The sequence below is a fragment of the Aethalodelphis obliquidens genome, unplaced genomic scaffold (assembly GCF_003676395.1).
Source record: "Aethalodelphis obliquidens isolate GAN/ISIS:26980383/991018 unplaced genomic scaffold, ASM367639v1 scaffold53, whole genome shotgun sequence".
Lineage (NCBI taxonomy): Eukaryota > Metazoa > Chordata > Mammalia > Artiodactyla > Delphinidae > Aethalodelphis > Aethalodelphis obliquidens.
The window spans coordinates 6,231,280-6,254,166 of record NW_020837997.1 but is presented as its reverse complement, the minus strand read 5'-3'; the positions used below and the strand labels follow the sequence as shown (position 1 = coordinate 6,254,166).

Below are 22,887 nucleotides of genomic sequence, written 5' to 3'. Positions count from 1 at the left end.
CTACGATCTCATCTCAATGCCCTTCATTACATTTGCAAAGGCACGTTTTCCAAATAAGGTCACATTCACAGGTTCCCAGGATTAGGGTATGGACATACCTTTTTAAGGGGGCAGCACTCTTTAACCCACTACAGATTGTATTTAAAGCCCTTCGTAGGACGCGTGTGAGTGGAGAGAGATACCCTCCACCCCCACTCTTTTCTTCTTGTTCACCTCTGTGTCCTCAAGTTCTGACACAGCCATTCATAATAGAGGGATGTAGTAGTAACAATAAGTAACACTTATCTAATGCTATGTGCTAAGCACTGCTATAAGTACTTCATATAATTAACACATTTAATGCTTAAAACATTAAAATTGAGATCTCGATTTTACAAAGAGCTAAAGGCACTCACCCAGACCAAACAAATAGGGTTCTAATCCAGGACATCTGTTCTCTCAAACAGCAGGAAACCCCCTTGGCCCAAGTAGAGGAATCTGGCTTGTTTTAGAGAATCTCACATATTACAAACACAAAATAAATTTACTGAAGAACACCAGATGCTGCTGTCACCTGATATCCTGTGTTTGGAGCTGGCATAGAACAACCGTAACTCTAAACATGACATCTCTCGGTATCAATGCCACTCAGGCCTCCAGGGAGCACTTCCCCGCCACTCTGGCTGATGCCCTCCTGTGTCTGAGTGTGATTCTGGTTGTGCCGCTGCCAGTGCTGGAAACAGATGCTGCTTTGGGGTGTGTAGGGGACTTGAGCACCAGACAAGTTTAGGTAGGAGAAAAGACAAATTATCTTGTGTATTTGTTTCCTAGGGCTGCCATAACAAGGTACCACAAACTAGGTGGCTTAGAACAAGAAAAATTTATAGTCTCACGGTTCTGGAGGCTGCAAGTCCAAAATAAGGTGTGAGCAGGGCCATGCTTACTCCCAAGTCTCTGGGGGAGGATCCTTCCTGGCCTGGGATCCTTGGTGTTCATATGCTTGTAGATGCATCACTCCAGTCTCTGCCTCCAGCATCATGTGATGCTCTGTGTGCATGTCTGTGTCCAAATTTCCCTCTTATAAGGACATCAGTCATTGGATTAGGACCCACCCGAGTCCATCATGACCTAATCTTAACTTGATTACATCTGCAAAGACCCTACTTTCAAATAAGATCACATTCACAGGTTCCCAGGGGTTAGGATTTCAACTTATTTGGGGGAGGGGAGGTGGACACAATTCAACCCACAACACCTTGTCAAATGAAATCTAATCATGCAGCATCCAAGTATCATTTCCCAGCACGGCCAAGCACCCAGTGAAAGGCTTCTCTTTTGTGTTCCAATGTGCAGGATTCCAGAGAGAGTAACAAATTAACACAACATTTGTTACAGCTGCACATTGGGTCAAGAAGTATTTGGCAGTATTACCAATGTATTATACTTTTAAATATACATGTGTAGAAGCTCTAATGTAACAGGGGTGAAATGTAATACTCATTCTTTACAGGGGCAACTACAGGGATACTACAATCACAGCTCATTTTATTTTTACAAAGTACTAAATTGGATTTATTTAAAATCTCAGCTTATAAATAGTTTATAAATAACTTTTATTTGCTTATTTAAATTAAACTTAATTAAAATGCTTATTTTAAATAATTTTATTTAAACTTTTGATATTTGCTAATTATGTCAGCTCTGTGCAGGGTTTTTTATGACAAATTCGAAAGTTTTAGAATAAAGACTTTTTTGAAATACGACATAAGAATAATTTTCATTTGTGCTCTAGCTTCAGGAGACCAGAGGCGCCCAGGGAGGGTGGGAGGAAGCCCCAGGCTCACATCGTCCACCCTCTCCTGCCCAGATGGATTTCCAGAAGCAGGGAGGCCCCCTCTGGCGATCACCAGAGTAGGAGGCGCGCACCTTACTATCTCAGCCCAACCGCAAGGTGGCGCCAGAGATACCTGAAGTCCTCCGGAGTCGTTCATCTCTATGATCCCCGCTGCGGCCTGAGCAACCCGGAAGCCGTCGCTGGCCAAGGAGTGCTTCCGGGTAGGAGCTGGGTGACCCTGTCTGCTGCAGGAACCTGCGGCGACAGCAACCATGGGGGCGCACCTAGGTCGGCGTTACCTGGGCGATGCATCGGTGGAGCCCGACCCCCTGCGGATGCCCACCTTCCCGCCAGACTACGGCTTCCCCGCGCGCAAAGAACGCGGTGAGTCCCAGTGCGCAGGCGCGGCCGGCGGGAGTTTGGGGTGGGCGCCGGAACCCCTGAACCCCGGGGTCGGCTGGGCTCGAGCGTCATGCACTGTGTCTGGGTTCAGCCCTGACCTCGGCCCGGAGGAGTCCAGGGGGCGCGCGTGACCCTGCCTGAGTGTGGAGGCATTCCAGGCAGAAGGCACTGTTTGAACAAAAAGCCCGGGGGCAAAAGAGAGTGGCGACACAGGACCTAATGAGGAGGTAGTCCTGGAGTGAGTGGGGAACTATGGGAGGGTTTATCGCGGAAGGGATGTGCTTATTGCACCTCTGTCCAGATGTCGCTATTTTTAGGTATGCTAGAGAAAACACGAGGGGGGCTCACGCCGCACATACTGTTCTGCACGTTGCTTTTTTTATTCGTTAATATCACAAGCATATCGAGCGCCAGTCCTGGACCAAGTCCCGAGTTGGGCACCGAGGATGCAGCAGGCACTGACTAAGGGGGAACTCACAGCCCTGTAGGGAAGACAAAGGAACCTGGCGGATCTTGATGATGGCCCCTAGGAGTATCAAGGCGGGCTTTCAGGAGACTATGACTGGAAGCGAGACCTGCGGGAGATGCGGAGGAGTTGGCCACACTGAGACCAAGGAGAGGGGAGAGCTAGTGCTTCAAAGCAGAGGAGGGACACGATCAGATTTGCTTTATCAAAAGGTCACGTTGGCTGCCAGGTGGGCGACGACTTGGAGACAGGGAGACCCCTAAGGGAATGGGGTGGTGCAGAGAGGTGTGGATTTAGGAGAATGTTGGGAGGTACGGTCCTATGGTGTCTCGAGTCCTTGTAGTTCCTTTAGCCCTACTGGAACCTGCAGTCCATCAGTACCCCCACCTCCTTATCATGTCAGTCCTGCCCACTGACCCTCACACCCTGCTTTCCCATTAATGTTTTGCAAACACCCAGAGCCGCCCCACCCCATCCCCTCCTCTGTCTTGCTTAACCAGAACCCTGGTTAAAGCCAGCTCTCCTCCGTGGCTCCTGTCCCTGTGCAGCTGAACATCGTGGGAGAAAAACACCCATCCTCCCTGACTGGTCTCCCAATTGCTCCCCCAGTTGACTCTTCATGCTGCTGTTTTCCTGTCACATTCCCTGGCCCTTCGCTCTCTCGGGCTTCTTCCTAGACCATGGTCTCACGCCTTCTCTCTCAGACCCCAGCACCTCCTTTCAGCTAGTCACTTTGTATCCTCTTAAGAAAATAGAAGCAGCCAAAAGAGCTCTTGTGGGCTCCCTTCATCCCTGCTTCCTACACACCCTGGACTCCACCTTCTCTCCTGTTAGCCCAGATGATCTGCCCCGGCTTTAGCTAAGCCTCTGCTCCAGGTGAGCCCTCTGATGCCCTCCATCCCATCCTCTCACCTACCCAAGGACTGCTCCAACCACTCTCCCTCTCTTGCAAGGTTGGTTTTCCCATCAACATGCAAATACACTGTTATTTCTGCTGTTGTAATATCCTCTCCTGGGGCTTCCATAGCTACTTAGCCCGCGCGCCTAGAGCCTGTGCTCCACAACAAGAGAAGCCCGCACACCGCGACGAAGCCCGCGTGCAGCAACGAAGACCTGACACAGCCAATAAATAAATAAATAAAATAAATTTAAAAAAAATTTTTTTTTTTTGCTGTGTCGGGTCTTCGTTTCTGTGCGAGGGCTTTCTCTAGTTTTGGCAAGCGGGGGCCACTCTTCATCGCGGGCCTCTCACTATCGTGGCCTCTCTTGTTGTGGAGCACAGGCTCCAGACGTGCAGGCTCAGTAGTTGTGGCCCAGATTCTCAGGTCTAACTCCACTATGGCAGCAGCAGGCACGGCTGGTCGCTGCCACCTCCTGGGAGCCCCTCTTCACGTGGTTCCAAGACCCCACAGCTCCCGCCCACCTCCCTGCCTTGTAAATGCCAAGGCGCCCCACTGCGTGGGTCTCTCCTGTCTCCACCCACTCCCACCACTCCCTGGGGGTCTTTGCTAGTCCTCTGGTTTCAAATGGCTGCTGTGCACCAGGGCTGGAGTTTTTATCTCCAGCTGGGCCTTGACCCTGAACCCCAGACTCATGGACCTCACTGCCTGCTTGGCATCTCCACTCCACATTTAACGGGCATCTTGCACTCAGCAGGCCTGAAACAGAGCTCCTGACCTCCCCTACCAACCCTGTGCCTCCCTCCAGCGCTGACCACCACATGCTCAGGCCGAAACCCCTGAGGCATCCCGCCTGTCCTCCCATTTCAGGGCCTTTGCACCTGCTGTTCCGCTCTTGGGGATGCCTTACCCGGGTGTCTATGTGACCCACTCCCTCACCTTCGTATGCCACCTTTTGACGGACCCCTCCATCTAAAGTTGTGACCCACCTCCCCACACTGCCTCTCCCTCTCCTTTATTTTCCTCCCTAATACTTAGCATTGTCAGGCATCCTACAACATCTAGCTCTACCTGTTTGTTCTGTGTCTCCCTCCAAGAGCAGGGAGGGATCCTTGCCTGGCATGTTCCCTTGTATATCCCCAGCACCCAGCACACAGTAGGTACTCCATAAATCCTGGCTACTGACTCATCATGCTGGAGCATCAGGTGTGAAGTGCCACCTTGACATGGAAACTATCAGGGGCTGCAGGTGGACACAAGGCCTGGGACTCAACGATATACGGGGTGGAGACGGAAGCCATGAATTAGAATGAGTGGACGGCTCTTAGCAAGAACCACCAGAAGCCAAGGCTTAATATTTGGGCAGCTTAATGTTTGGACAGCCATAGAGATGGGAGGAAACCTGGGGAGGGTGTGGCAGAGAGGGGGGCCACCGGAAGAGAATGTTCGAGAAAGGAGGAGCATCTAGGACCAAGAAAGATGGGGTAAGATGGGGGGGCAGGGGTTCCCTTGAGGATGCAGGAAGGCTAGGTCCTGTGTGCCCCGTGCTAGGTGGGGACAGAGCTCAGGATCACCAGCACAGCGGGCACGGGCTGGGGTGTGTGCCCACGATTACTGACGGCCTCCAGATGGGCCCCAGTTGAAGTGAAGGTTGATTTCATCCCCGTGGGGTTTACCAGGTGGGTGGGGCAGCAGGACGAGGATTATTAGTTCAGCTTTCTATGAGGCGGGCAGAAGCTGTGCCTCCACTGAGAGGACAGAGCTGGGATCCAGGTCCCCCAGGCAGACACACAGACGCACACACACCTCTGCAGGGTGGGGCTGTCTGGGGAGTGACCCCAGGGGGAGGGGAGGCAAGAATCTAGCGTGGATTTCGAGGTGCTCGGTAATGGCGGGAGAGGGACCCTGCCCATCTGGGCCTCAGTGTTGGGGGTTGCTTTCATGCAAATTAGAAAGCTATTCCTGGCCCTGGCTGAGCCCCACCCGTCCCCCCCGCAGAGATGGTGGCCACTCAGCAGGAGATGAATGACGCACAGCTGGTGCTCCAGCAGCGGGACTACTGCGCCCACTACCTCATCCGGTTCCTCAAGTGCAAGCGTGACAGCTTCCCCAACCTCCTGGCCTGCAAGCACGAGCAGCACGACTGGGACTACTGCGAGCACCTCGAGTGAGCCCCACGCCCGCCCCGAGCCCTCACCCGGCCAGGCCCCACCTCAGTAGAAAGGGGAATCCCAAAGGGGCTGTGGGGTGGGGCGGGCTGCTTTGAGGTGCCTACAGGAGTGGCCACGCCTAGTTCAGGTGGGAGGCCCAGCTCTTGCTCTGGGCTCACTGGTGTCCACCCCAGGGGAGGGGGCAGACCCCAGAGTTACATCACAGGCACGCAGGTCTTCCCTACTTGCGACCCCCTCAGAGTCCCATCAGCTCCCCAGGCTACCCCTCCCTCCTTGTACTCTGCCTGCAGCTACGTGAAGCGCATGAAGGAGTTTGAGCGGGAGCGGCGGCTGCTCCAGCGGAAGAAGAGGCGGGAGCAGAGGGAGGCCAGAGGCCAGGGGTCCGGTGACGTGGGCCCCGAGGTGGCCCTGTAGCGGCCCCGCCTACCACCCTGTAGACCAGTCAAAAAAATAAAAGCCTCCAGGGCCCTCAGCCCAAGCTCCGCCTCTTTCTTTGGCGTGCTGATCCCCGAACCGACCCCCAAAAGAAACACCGCTGAGTCTGAGTCCAGCTGGGCAGGCAGGTTTTATTCCAGACGCTGGAGAGCAGTGGTTCCCACTCCTCGCCCAGAATGACACTGGGGCGGGGGGACACGAGCCTGGCTGGCTGAGCCTGGGTGAGGGGATGCCATTCAGAGCAGGAAGGGGATGATGGGCATGCGCAGGGGCGGGTAGTCTCGGAACTCCTTCAGGTAGCTGCGGTGCTTGCCCTTGGCCCAGATGGTCATCTGGGTGAAGCCCACCAGGGAGAAGAGGGCCACTGTGGGGTGGAGCAGGGGAGTCAGGGAGGGAGGGCTGCACACAGCAGGGACGGGCGGGGCCCCCTGGGGAATGGGCAGCGGGCTCACCTGGGAGGCACTGTGTCATGATGGCAAAGCCAATCCAGGACCCCACCTGTGGGCAGAGCAGGCAGGGTGAAGGCGGGCAGGGCTGGGCAGCCCCAGCTGTTCTAGTAAGGGGATGGGAACCACATGCCAGAGCTAGAGGGGCCTGGAGTAAGGGGGCACTACACGATGAAGCTGCCCCTCAGTCCCCAACAGCCACAAGCCCAGCTGGACACCTCCCAGGCCCCCAGAGGCCACAGTCTCTCCATTTCCAAATGTTCCAAGTTCAAACTGCAGAAACAGCTACGGAGCCAGGCACCGCCCCCTCCTAGAAGCTAGCCCTCCACATGGGACCCCAAGCCCCAGGAGGGAGAGGAGAGGAGGGCAGACCCTCACCTCGTAGGTGTAATTGGGACAAGACACCAGCAGGAAGAGCCATGTGAAGGGGTTCTTGGTGGGGTATGGGATCTTCCTGGTCTTAGACCCTGGGAGGACAAGACAGGAGTGAGACCCGCTGGCTCAGCCTGCCCAGGTGGCCATCCCCCCTGCCCGGAGCAGGCCACTCACCAGCTGGCCGCAGGTCCCGCAGGGCCATGTGGATGGAGAAGTTGCCGAGCTGGCAGATCTGTTAGAGAAGCAGGGTCAGCTCGGAGCCACCCCCCAAACTCCCCGCACCCTGTCATCCGTCCCAGCCCGCTTACCACAAAGATGGCGAGCGCCAGTTTAACCTGCTGAGCTCCGTAGGCTGAAGAGGAAGCAGAGAAGGGAAGCCCGTGAGGGGAGAGCCTGGGTGAAGTGGTGTTCAAAGGGGGAGCAGGGTCCGAGGCCACTTACTTGGCGGTGTGTAGAGAGGGTGGTTGATGTAATAGGCCATCCACGCGGCGAAGCCCCAGTAGTAGGTGCAGTTCTGAAAGGGAGCAGGGCCGGGATGGAGCCTGGCCCAATGGAGGGCAGGACCCAGGTGAGGGGGACCAGGGAGGGTAGGGCCGGGGGTGAAGGACCTGGACAGGCAGCTGGGGGCTCACCTTGAAGATGTTGCGCAACGGCATGGTGCCGTGGGAGAAGCGATGCACGAAGAGCGTCTCCAGCAGGCGCTTGATGTAATGGAATGAGTGGCAGATGCAGGCAAGGCTGGGGGCGGGGGAGCCAGTTCAGCGGGGGCAGGTCCGCAGGCCTTCCCCTCCCCCTGCCACCTCCTCCCACCCGGCCCCACTCACTGTACCACCGTGTGCCGACTGGACGTGAAGTCATATTTGTGGCCATAGATGAAGGGCACCCGAAAGTAGAAGAGCAGATAGATGAAAAGGGGCCCGGCGTACTCTGTCAGGAAGACCTGGGGAGGGGAGAGGTGAGTCACCCCAACGCGGCAGATGGGAGACGAGGCTGCTGGGAGAGGGGTCTGCACGCACCGTTACCCAGCTGATCTGGGCCCCCAGGTCCCGGAAGTAGAGGGTGGCCGTGGTGCCCACGGGCAGCTTCTGCAGAACATCCTCATCCTTCAGGGACTTGCCCTCTGCGGAGAGTCGGGCCAGGGCTCAGGGCCTGCTTGGGCCTTCGCCCAGGGCCACCCAGGAGCCCGGGGACAGCCAAGCAGACAGCTGTACTCACTGGGGTCCAGGCGGAGGGACTGGCGGGCGGGGTACCACTGTGGATCTGTAGGGAGAGTAGGGTGTCACAGCACACAGCCTGATGGGGCCCAGGGTCCCTACAGCTCCTCCGGCCCCCGGGCAAGATCTCTGAAGTTTGTGTGGCTCCAGGACACAGACCGGAAGAGCAGGCAAAGCGGGATGTTGTCCTTCCCAAAGCCCAGCAAGGGCGTTCCTGTTGATGGCCACACGGGGGCGGGTGCCCCAGGCAAGCCCAGAGAAGCCTGGGCCACACTGGGGTTATCTCTGCAGGCCCTTGCGGGAGAGGCATGTAGGACAGGGTCCTACCTAGAGGCCCCTGCCCAGAGGGGTCGCGGGGGCAGTGTGGCTGGGCCCTGGACTTACGGCTCTTGGTGAAAAGGTTCTTGATCTCAGCAATGGTGGCTTGGGGCTCCACCTGGGGGAAACACAGGCCAGGCACCAGTAAGCCGTGGGCGGGGAGCCTGGGACCCAGAATCCCTCTTGGTGAAGTGGGATGGACTGGGGTCCCAGGCAACTGCTATGGGAGCGGGGAGCCGACAAGGCAGCCATGGGCCTGAGGGCCATTTTAACCAGGCAGCCAGATCACCCCTGGACTGGCTGGGAGATGGTGTGAGCATGGGAAGCCAGGCCCACCTCGCCTCTCCTCTCCACCCCCAGCCGCAACTCCCCCCAGAGAAAAGGCCCTCAACCTGTTCCAGACCTCCCTGGGATGGGACGAACCCCTTCCCCTGGCCTGGCCTCGGAGTGGGGCCGGTCTCAGGACTCCACCTCCTTCCCAGGCCCCAGAGCCATGCAGGGTCCACTGAGGCTGCTTCACCTCCTCTCACACTGGGAGGCCAGCTCCCGGCCACACCCAGGGGCCAGGGTGCTCTACCCTGAGCGGCAAGCCGGCTGGGGCAGGCCCAGGGACAGTACGCCTCCTGCACACCCTGAAGGGCAGGGGCTGGGTGTCAGGACCCAGATGGAGGGGCACTCCCATCTCCCTGGTCACAGGCCCAGCACCCTCGGGCCAGCGCAGTCTGCACTGCGGTCCTACCTTGTCCAGGAAGCACAGCTTCTCCCGGGTCTTTGCGTCCAGAATCTCCACCTCAAAGAAGAGAACGGCCTTTTTAGGTTTCTTGATCGTCTTGGGGGGCATGGGCCGGGGGAGGCCATTGAGGCCAAAGACGGGGCCAAGGCCCTGGCTGGTCTCCCGGGCCACCACGCTCACGCTCAGGTCCATGCCTGCCCCGCTCTGCCCGCTGCGGCCAGAGGCCCCAGCTGCCGGCCGTCAGCCCCCACCACAGACCTCCCCACGCGAAGTGCTCTGGGCCGGGCCGGCGAGATCAAATTCTGCCGCGGTGCTGGAAGGCAGCCCGGGCCTGCCTTGGCTCCGCCAGCTTCTGTGCAGATGTAACCCGAGTGGCCCAACAGCCACGGCCCAACTAAATATATAACTGCCCCACACTGAGCCCCCCAGGAGCCATGCCACAGACCTCCTGGGAGGGGGCACCTGGGGGCAGCCCTCCAAGGGCTGAGTTGCCCTGACTGTAAGGCTTTCGAGGGGACACGGACCCCCAACAGCACGGGGGGGAAGGGAGATCCCCAGAAGAGGCATGGAGGTGCCTCCTGGCCTCCCTGCCCAGTGCAGAGCAAGGGCCTGTCACCAGGAGCAGGGTGAGAGGCCAACGGGCCGCCCAGGCCCCAGCTCAGGCGCACAGAGTTCACTGGGCTTGGAGAAATCCCAGCTATTTTGAGAATCCGCGAGATAGATCATCCATTTCCCCTTCTGAGCTGTAAGACACACTCCGGATTATTGCCTTGTGCATCTGTGTTCCCAGGGAGGTGACAGATTCCGGCGTTATTGGTGCAGAGAGCCTCTCTCTAAGTGTGGAACGGGTCAGGAAACCAGGAAGTTTCCAGCAAGCGCCCCCAGCCTAGGCCAAGACCTTGGCTCACACCTCCCCGGCCTCCCTCTCCACCCAGTTCTCACTAGGTCCACCCAGGCCTTGTTCAAGGCCACCTCCAGGGCAGTCTTCCCACCATGTCAGCCCAACATAGCACCCTCGTCCAGGCCCTGAGCCCCCCAAAGCCCAGGGCAGACAGCCTGGGCACCCCCACCCCACTCCACTCTCCCTGAGCCCCAGGCAGTGGTGGGACCAGTGGTGCAAAGGGGCAGTGCTGGGAGGGAGGAAGCCCCCAGGGGGACGTGACCCACCCATCCTAAGCGGGTCCGAGAAGCCACCTGGGCCAGCTGAGAATGGTGTGAACTGCTGGTGGAGCTGGAGTGAGGCCCAGTAGGGCCCGAGCCCACCACGCAGGCCTGAGGGCCCCAGTGTAGGGCTTGACGCAGATCTTATTAGACATGGGGACGTGGCAGGCAGGGCTGGGTCTGACCCCAAGTCGGCCACTGGGCAGCAGGTGCTGAGGACCCTTCCCGCCTGGCAGGCCCTCAGTCAGAGACAGCATGGAGAAAAGGAGCAGATCTTAGAGCCCCAGGGCAGGGCCCCAGACAGGGCTCTCTGAGGGCACGCCCACCCACCTAGGGCCACGCCCCCCCCAGGAGGAAAGGGCTCCCCTCACACACACTCCACCACCAGTGGGAGAGGCAGGGGGCGTGGTGGGCAGCACACAGGACTGAATCCGGCCCTGCCACGCTGTCACTGGGTGACTCTGGCGCTGTCACTTCTCTCTGAGCCTCAGGCCGGAGGCAGGTAGGAAAGTGTGTACCTCGAGGGGCTGGCGTGGTACCTGACAGATGGGAAGTGCTCCCCAAACCTCAGGCTGTGAGGACAGGCTTGACGGGACCCTGGGCGGGACCCTGGGCGCCTGCGATGAAGGGAAGGGGATGGGCCTGGGTTCAGATCCCAGCTCCCCTACTGGCCAGGGGGTCGCTGCAGCACACTGGCCTGTTTGCCCACCTATGCTCTACCCACCCCACGTCATGGACGGAGGGCAGGAGAGAGCCCAGAGCCCAAGAATTCCTGGCCGATGCTACTGTTACCACGCTAGAGAGTGCGCCTGCTGTCAACTGGGGGCTCTGCATGGCCACGTGGCCTTGGGGGGCAGGTTACTGAACCCCTCTGAGTCATGGGGATAACAAGGCCAGACAGAAGGGCCAGAAAGAGGGCGCTGCTCACACTACCCCGAGTGTCTGGCCCCACCAAGGGGACTCGGAAGAGGGAAGGGGTACAGGCAGAATGTGCCCAAAAAGGCGAGGATAGCACCGCCCCGAGCAGGCAAAGGGCCTGCTGCCCTGTGGCGGCAGGTATATTAATAGTTCCTGGGTCCCAGGCGGGCAGTGCCCACATGCCTTCGGAGCTCGTGTGGTCCGCAGGAAGGCTGCACCACGTCTATTGGGAAAGCAGGCCTCCGAGTTCCTGCTGAACCACTCACAGCTTAAAATACAACCAGCCCCTCTCCCTGCCGGCCAGCTGCTGGGGGAGGGCTGAAACCCTACCCTCTCCCCCCAACCTGGGCACCAGACCAGAACCCAGGAGGAGAGTATGGGACGTCGGGGCCCCGACTGGCTGCTGGGAAAGGAAGCTGGGCAGCAGGAGGGGACGGCCGGGACAGGGGCCACCCTCCCAGCAGCCGCTGCTGCAGCTGCTACGGCTGCCACCGCCACCAACACACCCAGGCCAGCCCGAGGCTGCAGAGGAGCAGCGGCGCCCTCACAGAGGTAAGCCCGGCCCGTGCGGCAGCACTCAAGGCCCCGGGGCCACTGGGGAGTGGGCTGCCCCAGCTCAAGGCCGCTGTGACAGGTTTGGTCCTCATTTCCCATTTCCTGTCCCCAAATCTCCACCACAGGAGAGGTCTGAAAGGCCCTGGGCAGGGCAAGGGGGTGGGGATGCGGTGCCGGGGGGAGCCACAGGGCCTCTCTACCATCGTACAACTGCCTGTGCCTCTCTAATTATTTCAGAAAAGAAAATTTTTAAATTTTAAAAGCCAATAGCAAGAAAAAAAAATAAAAAATAAAAATTATACATACATCGATTAATAAATGAGTGTAGATCTACGGAGATATATATATATATATTTAGGTGAGAGAAGCCAGGTACAAAGGGGTCACATGTTTATGTGAAATGCCCCAAATAGGTAAATGGAAGGAGACAGAAAGCAGACTGGTGGCTGCCAAGGATGGGGTGAGGGGAGATGGGAGTGGCAACTAATGGGGACCGGGACTCCTTCTGGGGTGATGAAAAAGTTGTGGAACTAGACAGAGACGGGGGTTGCACAACACTGTGAATTAAATTCCCTTTTAAATGGCTAATTGTACGTCACGTGAATTTTACCTCAATAAATCTTTTTTTTTAAAGGGTGGGGCTAGCAAACCGGTCCCGATTACCCATAGAGAGAAAAGGTCGAGGGGCAGGGAGCAGCAGAGGCTAGCCACACCTCCACCCCACCCGATGAGGGCCTAAATATGGGGGAGCCCATCATGCACTTCCCAATCTTCAGTCCCTGAGCTTACCCCCTACTCCCCACCCCCTGCTCTGCGCCCCAGCACACTCCCGTCCCTACGCTTGTCACACACACTCACACACCCCTGAGCCTGCCCGGGCCTGAGGCCAGCCTGGGGTGGGGGCCCAGGATAGGCCCAGGACTGGGGTGAGGGGCACAGGAGGCTGCTGGGCAGAGCCCCAGGCAGGGGTCCTGAGCACAGAAGGGGAGGTAGCAGGCTCAGGCCCTACCCCAGAGAGAAGGCAGGCAAGGGGCAGGGGAGGAGTGAGTGGTGGGACTTTCTGAAGGAGCCGGGGACAGCTGTTCCTGTCCCCGTGGAGGGAAGGGGCTGGGGGGACAAGGGGGCGGTGATATGTTCGAAGGATGAATGAAGCAAAGCCCGTGAGGGTGTCACTGACTTGAAGTCCGGGCACTGGCCACAGGCAGGGGGTGTGGCCCCAAAGCCTCCGGCACAGTGGCCAGACAGAGGGCAAGGACAGGCAGGAGCCCTGGCCTGGGGCACAGGACGCTGGCTCTACGATGACAGTTCCCCAGCCCGGGAGGAATTCTCACCCAGAGGCCCCAGATTCCAGGGCCCAGCCAAGGGCAACTCATGGCACCATGAGGTCAGGGCTGGACAAGGGGCAGGGCACAGCCCACCCCGCAGGCTGCAGCCCTGCCCCACCCAGAGGGGAGTACCCAGAGCCACTGCCGGGCAGCAGGGCCCACACGCTTCACTGCCTTCATGGGAATAAATATGGTGCTGATCAAGGTAGCCATAGTAGAAAGGGGGGTGCCCACTTTCTGAGCACCTGTTTCAAGCTAGCATGGGTGCCCAGAGCCTCAGGGAGACAAGGCTCCTGGGATGGTCCCCACGTGGCAGATGAGAAAACCAGGGCTCAAGAGTAGGAGAGGTCTTCCCTGGTGGCGTAGTGGTTGAGGGTCCGCCTGCCGATGCAGGGGACACGGGTTCGTGCCCCGGTCCGGGAAGATCCCACGTGCCACGGAGCGGCTGGGCCCGTGAGCCATGGCTGCTGAGCCCGCGTGTCCGGAGGCTGTGCTCCGCAACGGGAGAGGCCACAACAGTGAGAGGCCCGCGTACCGCAAAAAAAAAAAGAGTAGGAGAGGCTAAGGGCCTTTGCACATGCTGTTCTCACTGCCTGAATCGCTCTCCCCCAGACCCCGCAGGGCTCCTCCCTAACCTCGTCAGTGAGGCCCTTCCTGACTGTCAACTTAAAATAGCAACCCAGACATTTACCGTCTGCCTCCCACTGGATGGTCAGCTCCAGAGGGCAGGGACTGTCCCGTCCTCAGTCACTTCCCAGCACCCAGGACAGAGCCTGGCGAGGAGCTCTTCTCCATAAGCACCTGCGGGAGGCACCTTGCCTCAAAGCCCCCACCCCACCACCCTCTGAGCCAAGGCCTTTCCCTCACTCCTCCTTCACCACACTTGGGGGGATGGGGGCCTGCCCACCACACCAGACCCCAGAGCAGAGGTGGGCGCCCCAGTGCAGGAGCTGCTGCAGGAGGGCTTTCCCTAGCCTGGGCCGGCGGCCTCGCTCCAGGGAAGCCTCTGTGAGGCCTGCAGACACACCCACCCAGCTCCGGTGACCCTGTGCAGCCCAGCATTCTGGCTGCCAGACCCTCCTCCAAGGAGCGGGGCACTGCTCACCAACGGAAAGGGTCTCTGGTAGGCCAGCTCTGGCTTCTAGGGAACCCTGTCTCTCTTCACCAGCATCCCCAACACAGAAGGGGCTCCACACTGACAGGCTCCACACACCCTGGGCCCTTGGAGGCGGCAGCAACACAGGCACAGCGGCCCCTCACAAGGAGGCTCTGAGGTCAAAAAGACTCACCTATTTCCTGGCTCTGTGGCCCTGGACGAGTAACCCAACCTCTCTGAGCCTCCATTTCCTTATCTACAAAGTGGGCTGCCCCCACCTTCTATCTCACAGGGTCACTGTAAGATTTACACATAATAACCACCACCATTCTGGTCTGTGTGAGGTCCGGGGTGGGGGGTGCTAGTGCCCGGGGGTGCCGTAACAGAGAACAGCGGCACGTTCTGCACCAAGAATTGTGGGGAAAAACAGAGAACGGGGGGCGGGGGGGTCAGGAGTTGGGAGGATGGCCATTTTAGACAGAGTGGTCAGGGAAGGCCTCCCTGAGAAAGTACACAAACATGTCCAGTCTAGGATAATTCTTATAAAGAATAAATGTTATCAGACCGATACTAGCGAAATAGAAGTGGCAGACGCACAGGGAGCCAGGCCCCTCCTCCTCCCCAAGTCCTCACCACGATCATGAAGGGGCCCAACCACACCAAGGTCAGAGAGGTGATGCAAGGAGTTGATGACAGTGAGCCTGAACCCTAACAATAGCAAGACACGTGCGGATGGCAGAGGCTGGGCTGTGGCGAGCGTCCCTACTGTAGTTCATCACCGCCACAGCCGGGGCGGCAGCCGCCGAGACTGCCCCGCTCTCCACTGCCCCCTTGTGGCCGCGGCCTCTGCTCCCACCAGCTGCAAGGGTGTGCACAGCAGCTGGAGCTCCAGGTGAATGAACCGGGCACATCTGGTGCAGGATGGGAGCAAGAGAGTGAACACTAACTCTGGCTCTGCCACTCACCAGCCAAGAGGCCTCGGGGAGCCACTGCCTCACGCTCCTTCCTTCATGCATTCATCCTTTCCTGCCTCCCCTCTTCCCCTGGGCACTGCAGTGAACAAACCCCTGCCTTCACAGAAGCTGCATTCCAGGCGTGGGCTGGGGGTGGGTAGGGACACACAATAAATAGTGGCATGTTTTGCACCAAGAGCTGTGGAGACAAAAAGAGAAAGGTGGCAGGGGTGGGGTGGGGGAGTATGGCCGTTTTAGACAGAGCGGTCAAGGAAGACCTCCCTGAGGAAGGGGCATCTAAAAAGGCCAGTGGAACTGAGGGAACAAGTCATGCATACATCCAGGGGAAATGCGTTCCAGGCAGAGGGAACAGCCACTGCAAAGGCCCTGAGACTGGACTGTGCCTGGCATGTTTAAGCAGCAGACCACTGTGGCAGGAGCAGAGTGTGGAGGGGGAGAGCAGGAAGACACAAACAGGGAAGTGATGGGGCAGATCTTGCAGGGGATTGTGGGCCACAGGGAGGACTCTGGCTTTTACGCTGAGTGAGGTGGGAGCCATGGAGGGTTCTTGAGCAGAGGAAGGATGTGACCTGACTCAGCTGTTCCTAGGCAGCCCCGTGGGAAATGGGAGACCAGGGCAGAAGCAATGATGAGGGCAGGAGTAGGGAGATGGCCATGGAGTGGGTGAGAAGTGGACAGACTATGAAGATGGAAGTGACAAGATGTGCTGATGGTTTGGATGTGGGGATAGGGGGCAGGGGTGGGTCTGAGGTTCTGACCTGAGCCTCAGAAGGGAGAAGCACCAAGTAGGAGGGCGGCAGGAAGGGTAGGCACCGCCTGAGCCCAGGCTGGAAGTCTGCAACTGCTGCTCTCCCCTGTGGGAGCTGCTGCACAGGCGGGGCACCCGGGGCCCAGGCACCAGTGCCCAGAAAGCCTCCCAAGCCAGGAGCCTGGGCCACTCTCAAGCTTCAGTTTCCCCATTTTCATAAACACAGCCAGGCCCAGTGTTCCTCAGGCCCCTCCCACCTGTAAACGAGACGCAGTGGCCTCATGGCAGAGTCTACACCCCCGGGCCTGGGACAGGGGCGGGCACAGGCCTGAGAGTCAGCTTGGACTCCTGGTCACCCTCACCACCTCCCGCTTCCGTGCGTCCTAAGATGGAACCTGCCCAATGGGTATGGGTTAGAACTGCAGCTGCTTCCCAAATGCCTCTCCTCACCCTCTCCTTTCAATCCCCACGGCAGCCGAGGGAGCTGGAGCCATTAACTCCATTTCACAGATGGGGAAGCTGAGTTCCAAGGGGTGAGGAGTGCATGCAGCTCACGCAGCAGTCAACTCCTGAGCCCAGACCCCCACCACACACCGGCCTCTGGGGCTGCACCCCCAGCCAGCACGCCCCGCAGAGGCCCCCACGCAGAGAGGGTGCAGTACAGCGCACCCTGCCTAGAGCAGGCTCGCTGGGACCCCACGGGGTCTGCCTGCCAGAAAAGGGCTCTTCAACCGGGATGCCTTGTGCTGGGCAGCCTGGCACAACCCAGTGAGTGCCTGCAGGGGAGTGTGGGCTCCGGTGGGTGACATCTCCCGAGGCGAGGGCACAAGAGGCCTAGCTGAGGGTACAAGCCCTGCTCAGTGCAACCTAGAACTCCAGGCAAAGATGCAGAGGGCCCAACAGGTCCGTCAGCCGGCCGACCCGGGCACTCTCGGCCCCCAGAGCGCCCACACGGGGCACGAGAGGACGGAGGCCTGGCCTTGAGCAGCACATGCCAGACTGGCTCAGCTGCTTCACAAATGCAGAGGCTTGAGCATGTTCACCTACACTCCGCGGCTCAGCACTTTCAGCTCCCTCTCCCTTCCACTTTCCAGAAATATCGAAGTCACACTCCTCTTGCCAGGGCAGCTGAGAAGACCTGCCAGGACACCAGCACAGGCCACACCTGCTGGGCCAGAAATACCTCCTTCCCCAGTGGCCTCACTCATGACCCCATTTCTCCTGGGGGAATTGCACAGCCTCCCTGAGGTGCCACAGTGGTTAGGGGGTGGGGGAATGTTGCCCAGGGGAGAAGGGGCAAGAGAGAGACTGACCACCCACTCCCAGGTCCTCAACCAGCCGGCTCCTGCCTCCCACCCCTGGTAGCCAGAGGAGAAGTGGCAGGGTCTGAATGCCAATGTCCCTAGGCTCTGGGATCCGGGGCCAGGAGAAGCTGGCAGAGCCCCAGGCAGCCCAGTAGCATCCAGCCTTGAAAGACATTCTTTGGGTGCTCAGGTGCCCCGGCTGGTTGCTGTGACCACAGGAGGCCCAAGATGAAGGAGATGCTGGGCCAACACAGCAGGACTCTGGGTCTTGGGCCTGAGAGGGCCATGCTCTTTGACCAGCTGTTTGCTGGTGCCCACAGCCCACACACCTCCCTGGGCAGTTACCGGCCTCTGGGGCCTCCAGGGGGCGCTGTCCTGGACAGAGCTGGGCTGCAAGGGCCTATTCCATTGGAAGTGCCGTCACTAGTATCGTCTATCAGATGCTTACTTTGGGCCAAGAACTGTGCTAAGACCTTTACCTGCACAACTCACCTAGCCTCACCTGCGCCTGTAAGCTAAGGACTGTGACCCCAGTTAGGTGGCTCAGAAAACCAGGGCTCGGAAACCAGGGGGCCCTTGCCCAAGGCACGTAGCCCAAGGAAGTACCAGAGCCAGCACCGACCCCGCCTAGCTGGGCCCAAAGTCTCTCACTGCTCAGCGTCACAAAGCAATACCTCCTCCACTCTGGAGAACAGGGCCAAATGCTAACAGAAAACAAGGAGGAACAAACCCTGGACCCAGTTATCTGGAAGGCAGCCCCCTCCTCCCCGCTTCCCTGCTGACATTACGACTCCGGCACACCTAGTCTCCAGAGGTCTGGACAATGCAGAACATGTCACCTCCACAAGGAGCGCCCTTGGGAGGCTGAGCCTGCTTGCCCCCGGGCCCCAGCCTCCCTTGGCCCCAGCAGAGTCAGGCCATACCAAGGGCGAAAGGCCTGTCACCCCGCTACCACCCAGAGGGGCTCAGGCAAGATTAGCAGCTCTCTCGACACTTCCTGCATGGTTTCCTGCCCCAGGCTAAAGCCACCAAGGAGCCTGGAAAACCAGTGCCATAGGGGTGGGGGGGCTCCCCCAACACTGAGCGAGAGGCGGTGCTGCAGAGGCCGAAGTCAGACCAACCCCCCTGCCTGAGCCCTGTCTCCTCCATCTGGTAAATGGGAATGTTTGTAAGAGGACCTGACAGAGATGATTCCCGTGGCGAATGTGGCTAAGAACCCCGCCTAGTGGTCCTGAACCCTGCCTGCTTATGAAACCCACCGGAAGAGCCCTGGCCTGGACAACTCAGACAAGGAGATCGGGATCTCTGATGGAGGGCCAGGCATCCACAGCTTCAAAAGCTCCCAGGTGACAGATGGAGGCGGCCAACTCAACCCGGACTGCCTTCCTCAAACAGGGTCCTGCCCTTTCGATGATGCCCAAAACCCTTACCACAGCTGACGGACACTGACTGACGTGCCCTCCCAGACCCTTCCAGCGGAGCCTCAGCCAACCCCCTTGGTCGCTCTGTACCCCGTCCCTGCTCCCTTCCCCAGCACCAGCCAGCAGGGTGCCAGCAGCCAGCCTCCCCCAGCTCACGCTGGCCTGCTAGGTTTGCATTGACACCCCACTTTACAGACGAGGCAGCCAAGGCTCAGGAGCCCCGAGGACACATGAGTTACAAGCTCCAGGGGCAGGGCCCTGCCTGCTTTTGCTCCTTAGAACTGAACGCTCTTCCTCCAGGGCTGCCCCTAGCCCCAGACCCCCGGAAGATGGCCCAGATCTGCACCCCTGCACCCCTGGCCGGGTCAAGGTTGGTGACCACATCCGGTCTCTCTCCATCTCTGGGCAGGAAGGCACTGTCAAAGCTGGAAGAGGTGGTGAGGCTGACCTCTGCGGACACAGGCTGACCGGAGCGGCAGAAGGCGCTCATCCAGGCCGACCTACGCGCCCAGCACGCCCAGCCCAGGTTGCAGCAGGCAGGTCAGTCTACACCGGGGGAGTGCCGCTTGCATGGGACCCAGGTGGCCAGCCTTCTACCCGCAGCAGCAGCTACCACCTCCTGCACGCTCACAATGTGCAGGCAGGGAGGCAAGTCCTCGACACAAATTATCTCCTTTCCTATGAATCCCCTTCTCCAGGTGAGGACACTGAGGCTCACTCATTCACTGCATAAACAGTGACTGAATACCTGCTACATGCCAGGCACTGGGAAGGACTCTGGGGGTTCGGCCCTGGAAGGAGAGAAAAAAAGCCTTGCCCATATGGAACTGACATTTTCACAGGGAACAAAGACAATAAAATAGTCACACACGATATGTGCCATGGGGAAAACAAATCAGGAAAAGGGGACAGGGAGGGACAGGTGAAGGGAGCTGGCAGCTTCGTGTAAAGTAGTCAAGAAAGGCCTCCCTCGGGCTTCCCTGGTGGCGCAGTGGTTGAGAGTCCGCCTGCCGATGCAGGGGATGCGGGTTCGTGCCCCGGTCCGGGAGGATCCCACATGCCGCAGAGCGGCTGGGCCCGTGAGCCATGGCCGCTGAGCCTGCACGTTTGGAGCCTGTGCTCCGCAACGGGAGAGGCCACGGCAGTGAGAGGCCCGCGTACCGCAAAAAAAAAAAAAAAAAAAAAAAGAAAGGCCTCCCTGAGGGGATGTTGAGCCAAGCCCTGAAGGCAGTTAATTAAGGAAAGGGCAGTTGAGAGATCTGAGAGCATGTAGGCAGAGGAATGGCCTGTGCAAAGGCCCTGAGGTGCAGCATGCTTGGTGTGCTCAAGCAACAGAGCCGAGGCCCCTGTGGCTGGGGGCAGGGTGGGTAGGAAGAAAGGAGGTGAGGGCAGGGAGGCGATGGGTCATACAGGGTCTCCTGGGCCAGGTGAGGACTGTGGCTTCTACTCTGAGTGAGGTGGGAGCCACAGAGGGTTCTGGGCAGAGGAGGGATGTGACCTGGCTTGGGTTCTTAAAGGATCCCTCTGGACTATAGGGGAATAAGGATGGAAGCAGGAACACCAATAACAAGTTATCAAGATAGGGGCTTCCCTGGTGGCACAGTGGTTGAGAATCCACCTGTCAATGCAGAAGACACGGGTTCGAGCCCTGGTCTGGGACGATCCCACATGCCACGGAGCAACTAAGCCCGTGCGCCACAACTACTGAAGCCTGCACTCCTAGAGCCCGTGCTCCGCAACAAGAGAAGCCACCACAATGAGAAGCCCGTGCACTGCAACGAAGAGTAGCCCCCGCTCGCCGCAACTAGAGAAAAGCCCGCACACAGCAACGAAGACCCAACGCAGCCATAAATAAATAAATAAATTTATTTATTTATTTTAGAAAAAGATGTTATCAAGATAAAGGATGGCTTAGACCAAGGGGTCAGCAAACTGTGGCCTACAGGCCCAATCTGGGCCACCACCTGTTTTTGTACAAGCTAAGATGGTTTTTACATTTTTAAACAGTTGGAAAAAATCGGAAGCCTATTTTATGGCACATAGGAATCATACAAAATTCAAATTTCAGCACCCACAAACAAAGTTGCATTGGAACACGGTCACGCTCACTGGTTGACGTATTGTCTAGGGCTGCTTTTGTGACAGCGGCAGAGTTGAGAAGCTGTCACAGAGATTGTATGGCCTGCAAAGCCTAAGATATTCATCATGTGGCCCTTCACGGGTAAAGCCTGCCAGTCCCTGGCCCGGGCCGGGTGATGGCAGCAGTACCGATGAGAAGTGGTTGTATGCCACATGTATTCTGAAGGCAGAGGTACAGGACTTGCTGACTGCTGGACATGAGGTGTGAGGGAAAGAGCTGAGTCAAACAGCCGGGGGCCTGGTGACGAGAAGACTGGAACTGCCATTCACCAGCAGGGGTTGGGGGGCAGCACAGGTTGGTGGTGGGGAATCCAGCCTCAGTTTTGGACAATGTTGAGTCTGAAATGCCCATTGAACATTCCCAAAGAGATCCAGCTCACTGAAAAACACCACCCCTCCTCCCTGGGATCACATGAAAACATCTGTAAGCGAGCAAACTCAGCGCTCTTCGAATGCTTTTTGGTCATGTATCCCTAAAATAATTTTGCAAATTGCATGTCCCCCCCCCCAAAAAAGATTCTTAAGTTGACACCTAATATTTTGTGGGGTTTTTTTGTTGTTGTTTTTTTTGCGGTACGCGGGCCTCTCACTGTTGTGGCCTCTCCCGTTGCGGAGCACAGGCTCCGGACACACAGTCTCAGCGGCCATGGCTCACGGGCCCAGCCGCTCCGCGGCACGTGGGATCCTCCCGGACCGGGGCACGAACCCGTGTCCCCTGCATCGGCAGGCGGACTCTCAACCACTGCGCCACCAGGGAAGCCCGACACCTAATATTTTTTACCTGAGCTTGAATAGTTGCAAAAGATGTCACTTCTGGCCAACTGCAGATATTGGAAATTTTATGCCAACATTTACGGGGCTCTGTTAAATCTCACCAGAGCCTAAATACTTGAGTAATATCATACCTACCATCATTTCCTTTAAAAGGAAAAAGCTATAAACAAGCTCTTTAATATTTGCTCCTTTTTTGCCTTGAAGTTGAATTCTGTTCCTGTTCCCCTCCCCCATGGAATTGTATCCAAATACACGCTTGTGACTGAAGGTTATTACTGAGCATCCTACCTATTCCTCAAATTGAAATTAAATTTCTTAAAAACATTTTCAGGACCTAAGGCTCTACGTGTAAAGAGAACATCCTTCAGGATGAGTTATCATTACGATATCTGCTAAACATACATCATAAACATAAATCATAAATCATCAACAACTGTTACTAAACATTAACCATAAACAGTAAGTTATTGGCACTGCCTCTCTCAGTGGGATGGAAGCGCCCTTTTTCGCAATTAGTTCATGTAGCCAAGGCGAATATTTCTTATTGCTAGAATGAGCTACAGCTTTTATTCTGACATTTCTTTATTTTCTTTTTTTTTAAAGTAAACACTAAGAAACCCAGTTCACATAAATAAGCAGATGAGGATGGACAGAGTTTTGTTAAAGAAAAAAAAAAAAAATCCCAATTCTGGGAACTCCTTCCCAGTTACTGGCCCAAAGTCTCACAGTGATCTAGTATCAAAAATATCTGTGAGGATCTTCCAGCTGACTAGCCCATTAGGCACCACTCCACTGTTTTTCTGAAAGCAGTGACTTGGGACCTGGTCCCCAAGGCCTGGTGTTGCTTACTTGCTCACCCCCATGCAGGTCCCCAAGAGCATACAGCGTGGCAGGCATTACCCAGTCAGGGTGGGAGACCCAGACCCCACCTCCCAGTCCAGTCTCAGGCCCAGGCGCCGCCCGTCTTCCAAGGCTCTACATGGCCCAGAGGAGCTCTGAGCAAGCCCATCAGACCTTCTAGTACATGAGCCAGAGGGCTCTACCCAAGGATGGCTGCGGCCACCTACTGCAGGGCAATCCTGTTCCCTGTGCTCCTCGGAGACGCCGGGCCCAGGCCCGGGAACTCACAGAGCCCTGGAAACAGTGTCCGGTGCCCAAGGAGAGCTAGGACGTGCTTGCTACACAGAGACCTGCAAAGGA

At 57.7% G+C, this 22,887-nt stretch overlaps 2 protein-coding genes across 3 annotated transcripts in view; one reads left to right on the top strand and one right to left on the bottom strand.

The window, feature by feature from the left end:
• Positions 1–2,013: 2,013 nt before the first annotated feature.
• NDUFB7 (NADH:ubiquinone oxidoreductase subunit B7) lies at positions 2,014–6,229 on the top strand. The gene is made up of 3 exons (XM_027085002.1): positions 2,014–2,197; positions 5,579–5,747; positions 6,042–6,229. Exons 1-3 carry the CDS (start codon positions 2,086–2,088, stop codon positions 6,163–6,165), a joined length of 405 nt encoding a protein of 134 aa, XP_026940803.1. The 5' UTR covers positions 2,014–2,085; the 3' UTR covers positions 6,166–6,229.
• Positions 6,230–6,297: 68 nt separating this feature from the next.
• TECR (trans-2,3-enoyl-CoA reductase) overlaps positions 6,298–22,887 on the bottom strand; it is a 28,112-nt gene continuing 11,522 nt past the window's right edge. Inside the window, exons 1-13 of one of the 2 annotated variants that reach the window (XM_027084999.1) lie at positions 15,293–19,650; positions 9,279–9,329; positions 8,606–8,657; positions 8,223–8,267; positions 8,024–8,127; positions 7,832–7,947; positions 7,640–7,745; positions 7,449–7,521; positions 7,316–7,359; positions 7,182–7,239; positions 7,011–7,099; positions 6,639–6,684; positions 6,298–6,550 (exon numbers count right to left, since the gene is read on the bottom strand). In XM_027084999.1, the coding sequence (XP_026940800.1) occupies positions 6,423–6,550; positions 6,639–6,684; positions 7,011–7,099; positions 7,182–7,239; positions 7,316–7,359; positions 7,449–7,521; positions 7,640–7,745; positions 7,832–7,947; positions 8,024–8,127; positions 8,223–8,267; positions 8,606–8,657; positions 9,279–9,329; positions 15,293–15,343 (963 nt within the window). In that variant the 5' untranslated portion in view covers positions 15,344–19,650 and the 3' untranslated portion in view covers positions 6,298–6,422. Of the gene's footprint in view, positions 6,551–6,638; positions 6,685–7,010; positions 7,100–7,181; positions 7,240–7,315; positions 7,360–7,448; positions 7,522–7,639; positions 7,746–7,831; positions 7,948–8,023; positions 8,128–8,222; positions 8,268–8,605; positions 8,658–9,278; positions 9,330–15,292; positions 19,651–22,887 lie in introns of those variants that run through there. The other variant, XM_027085000.1, reaches the window with a different exon arrangement.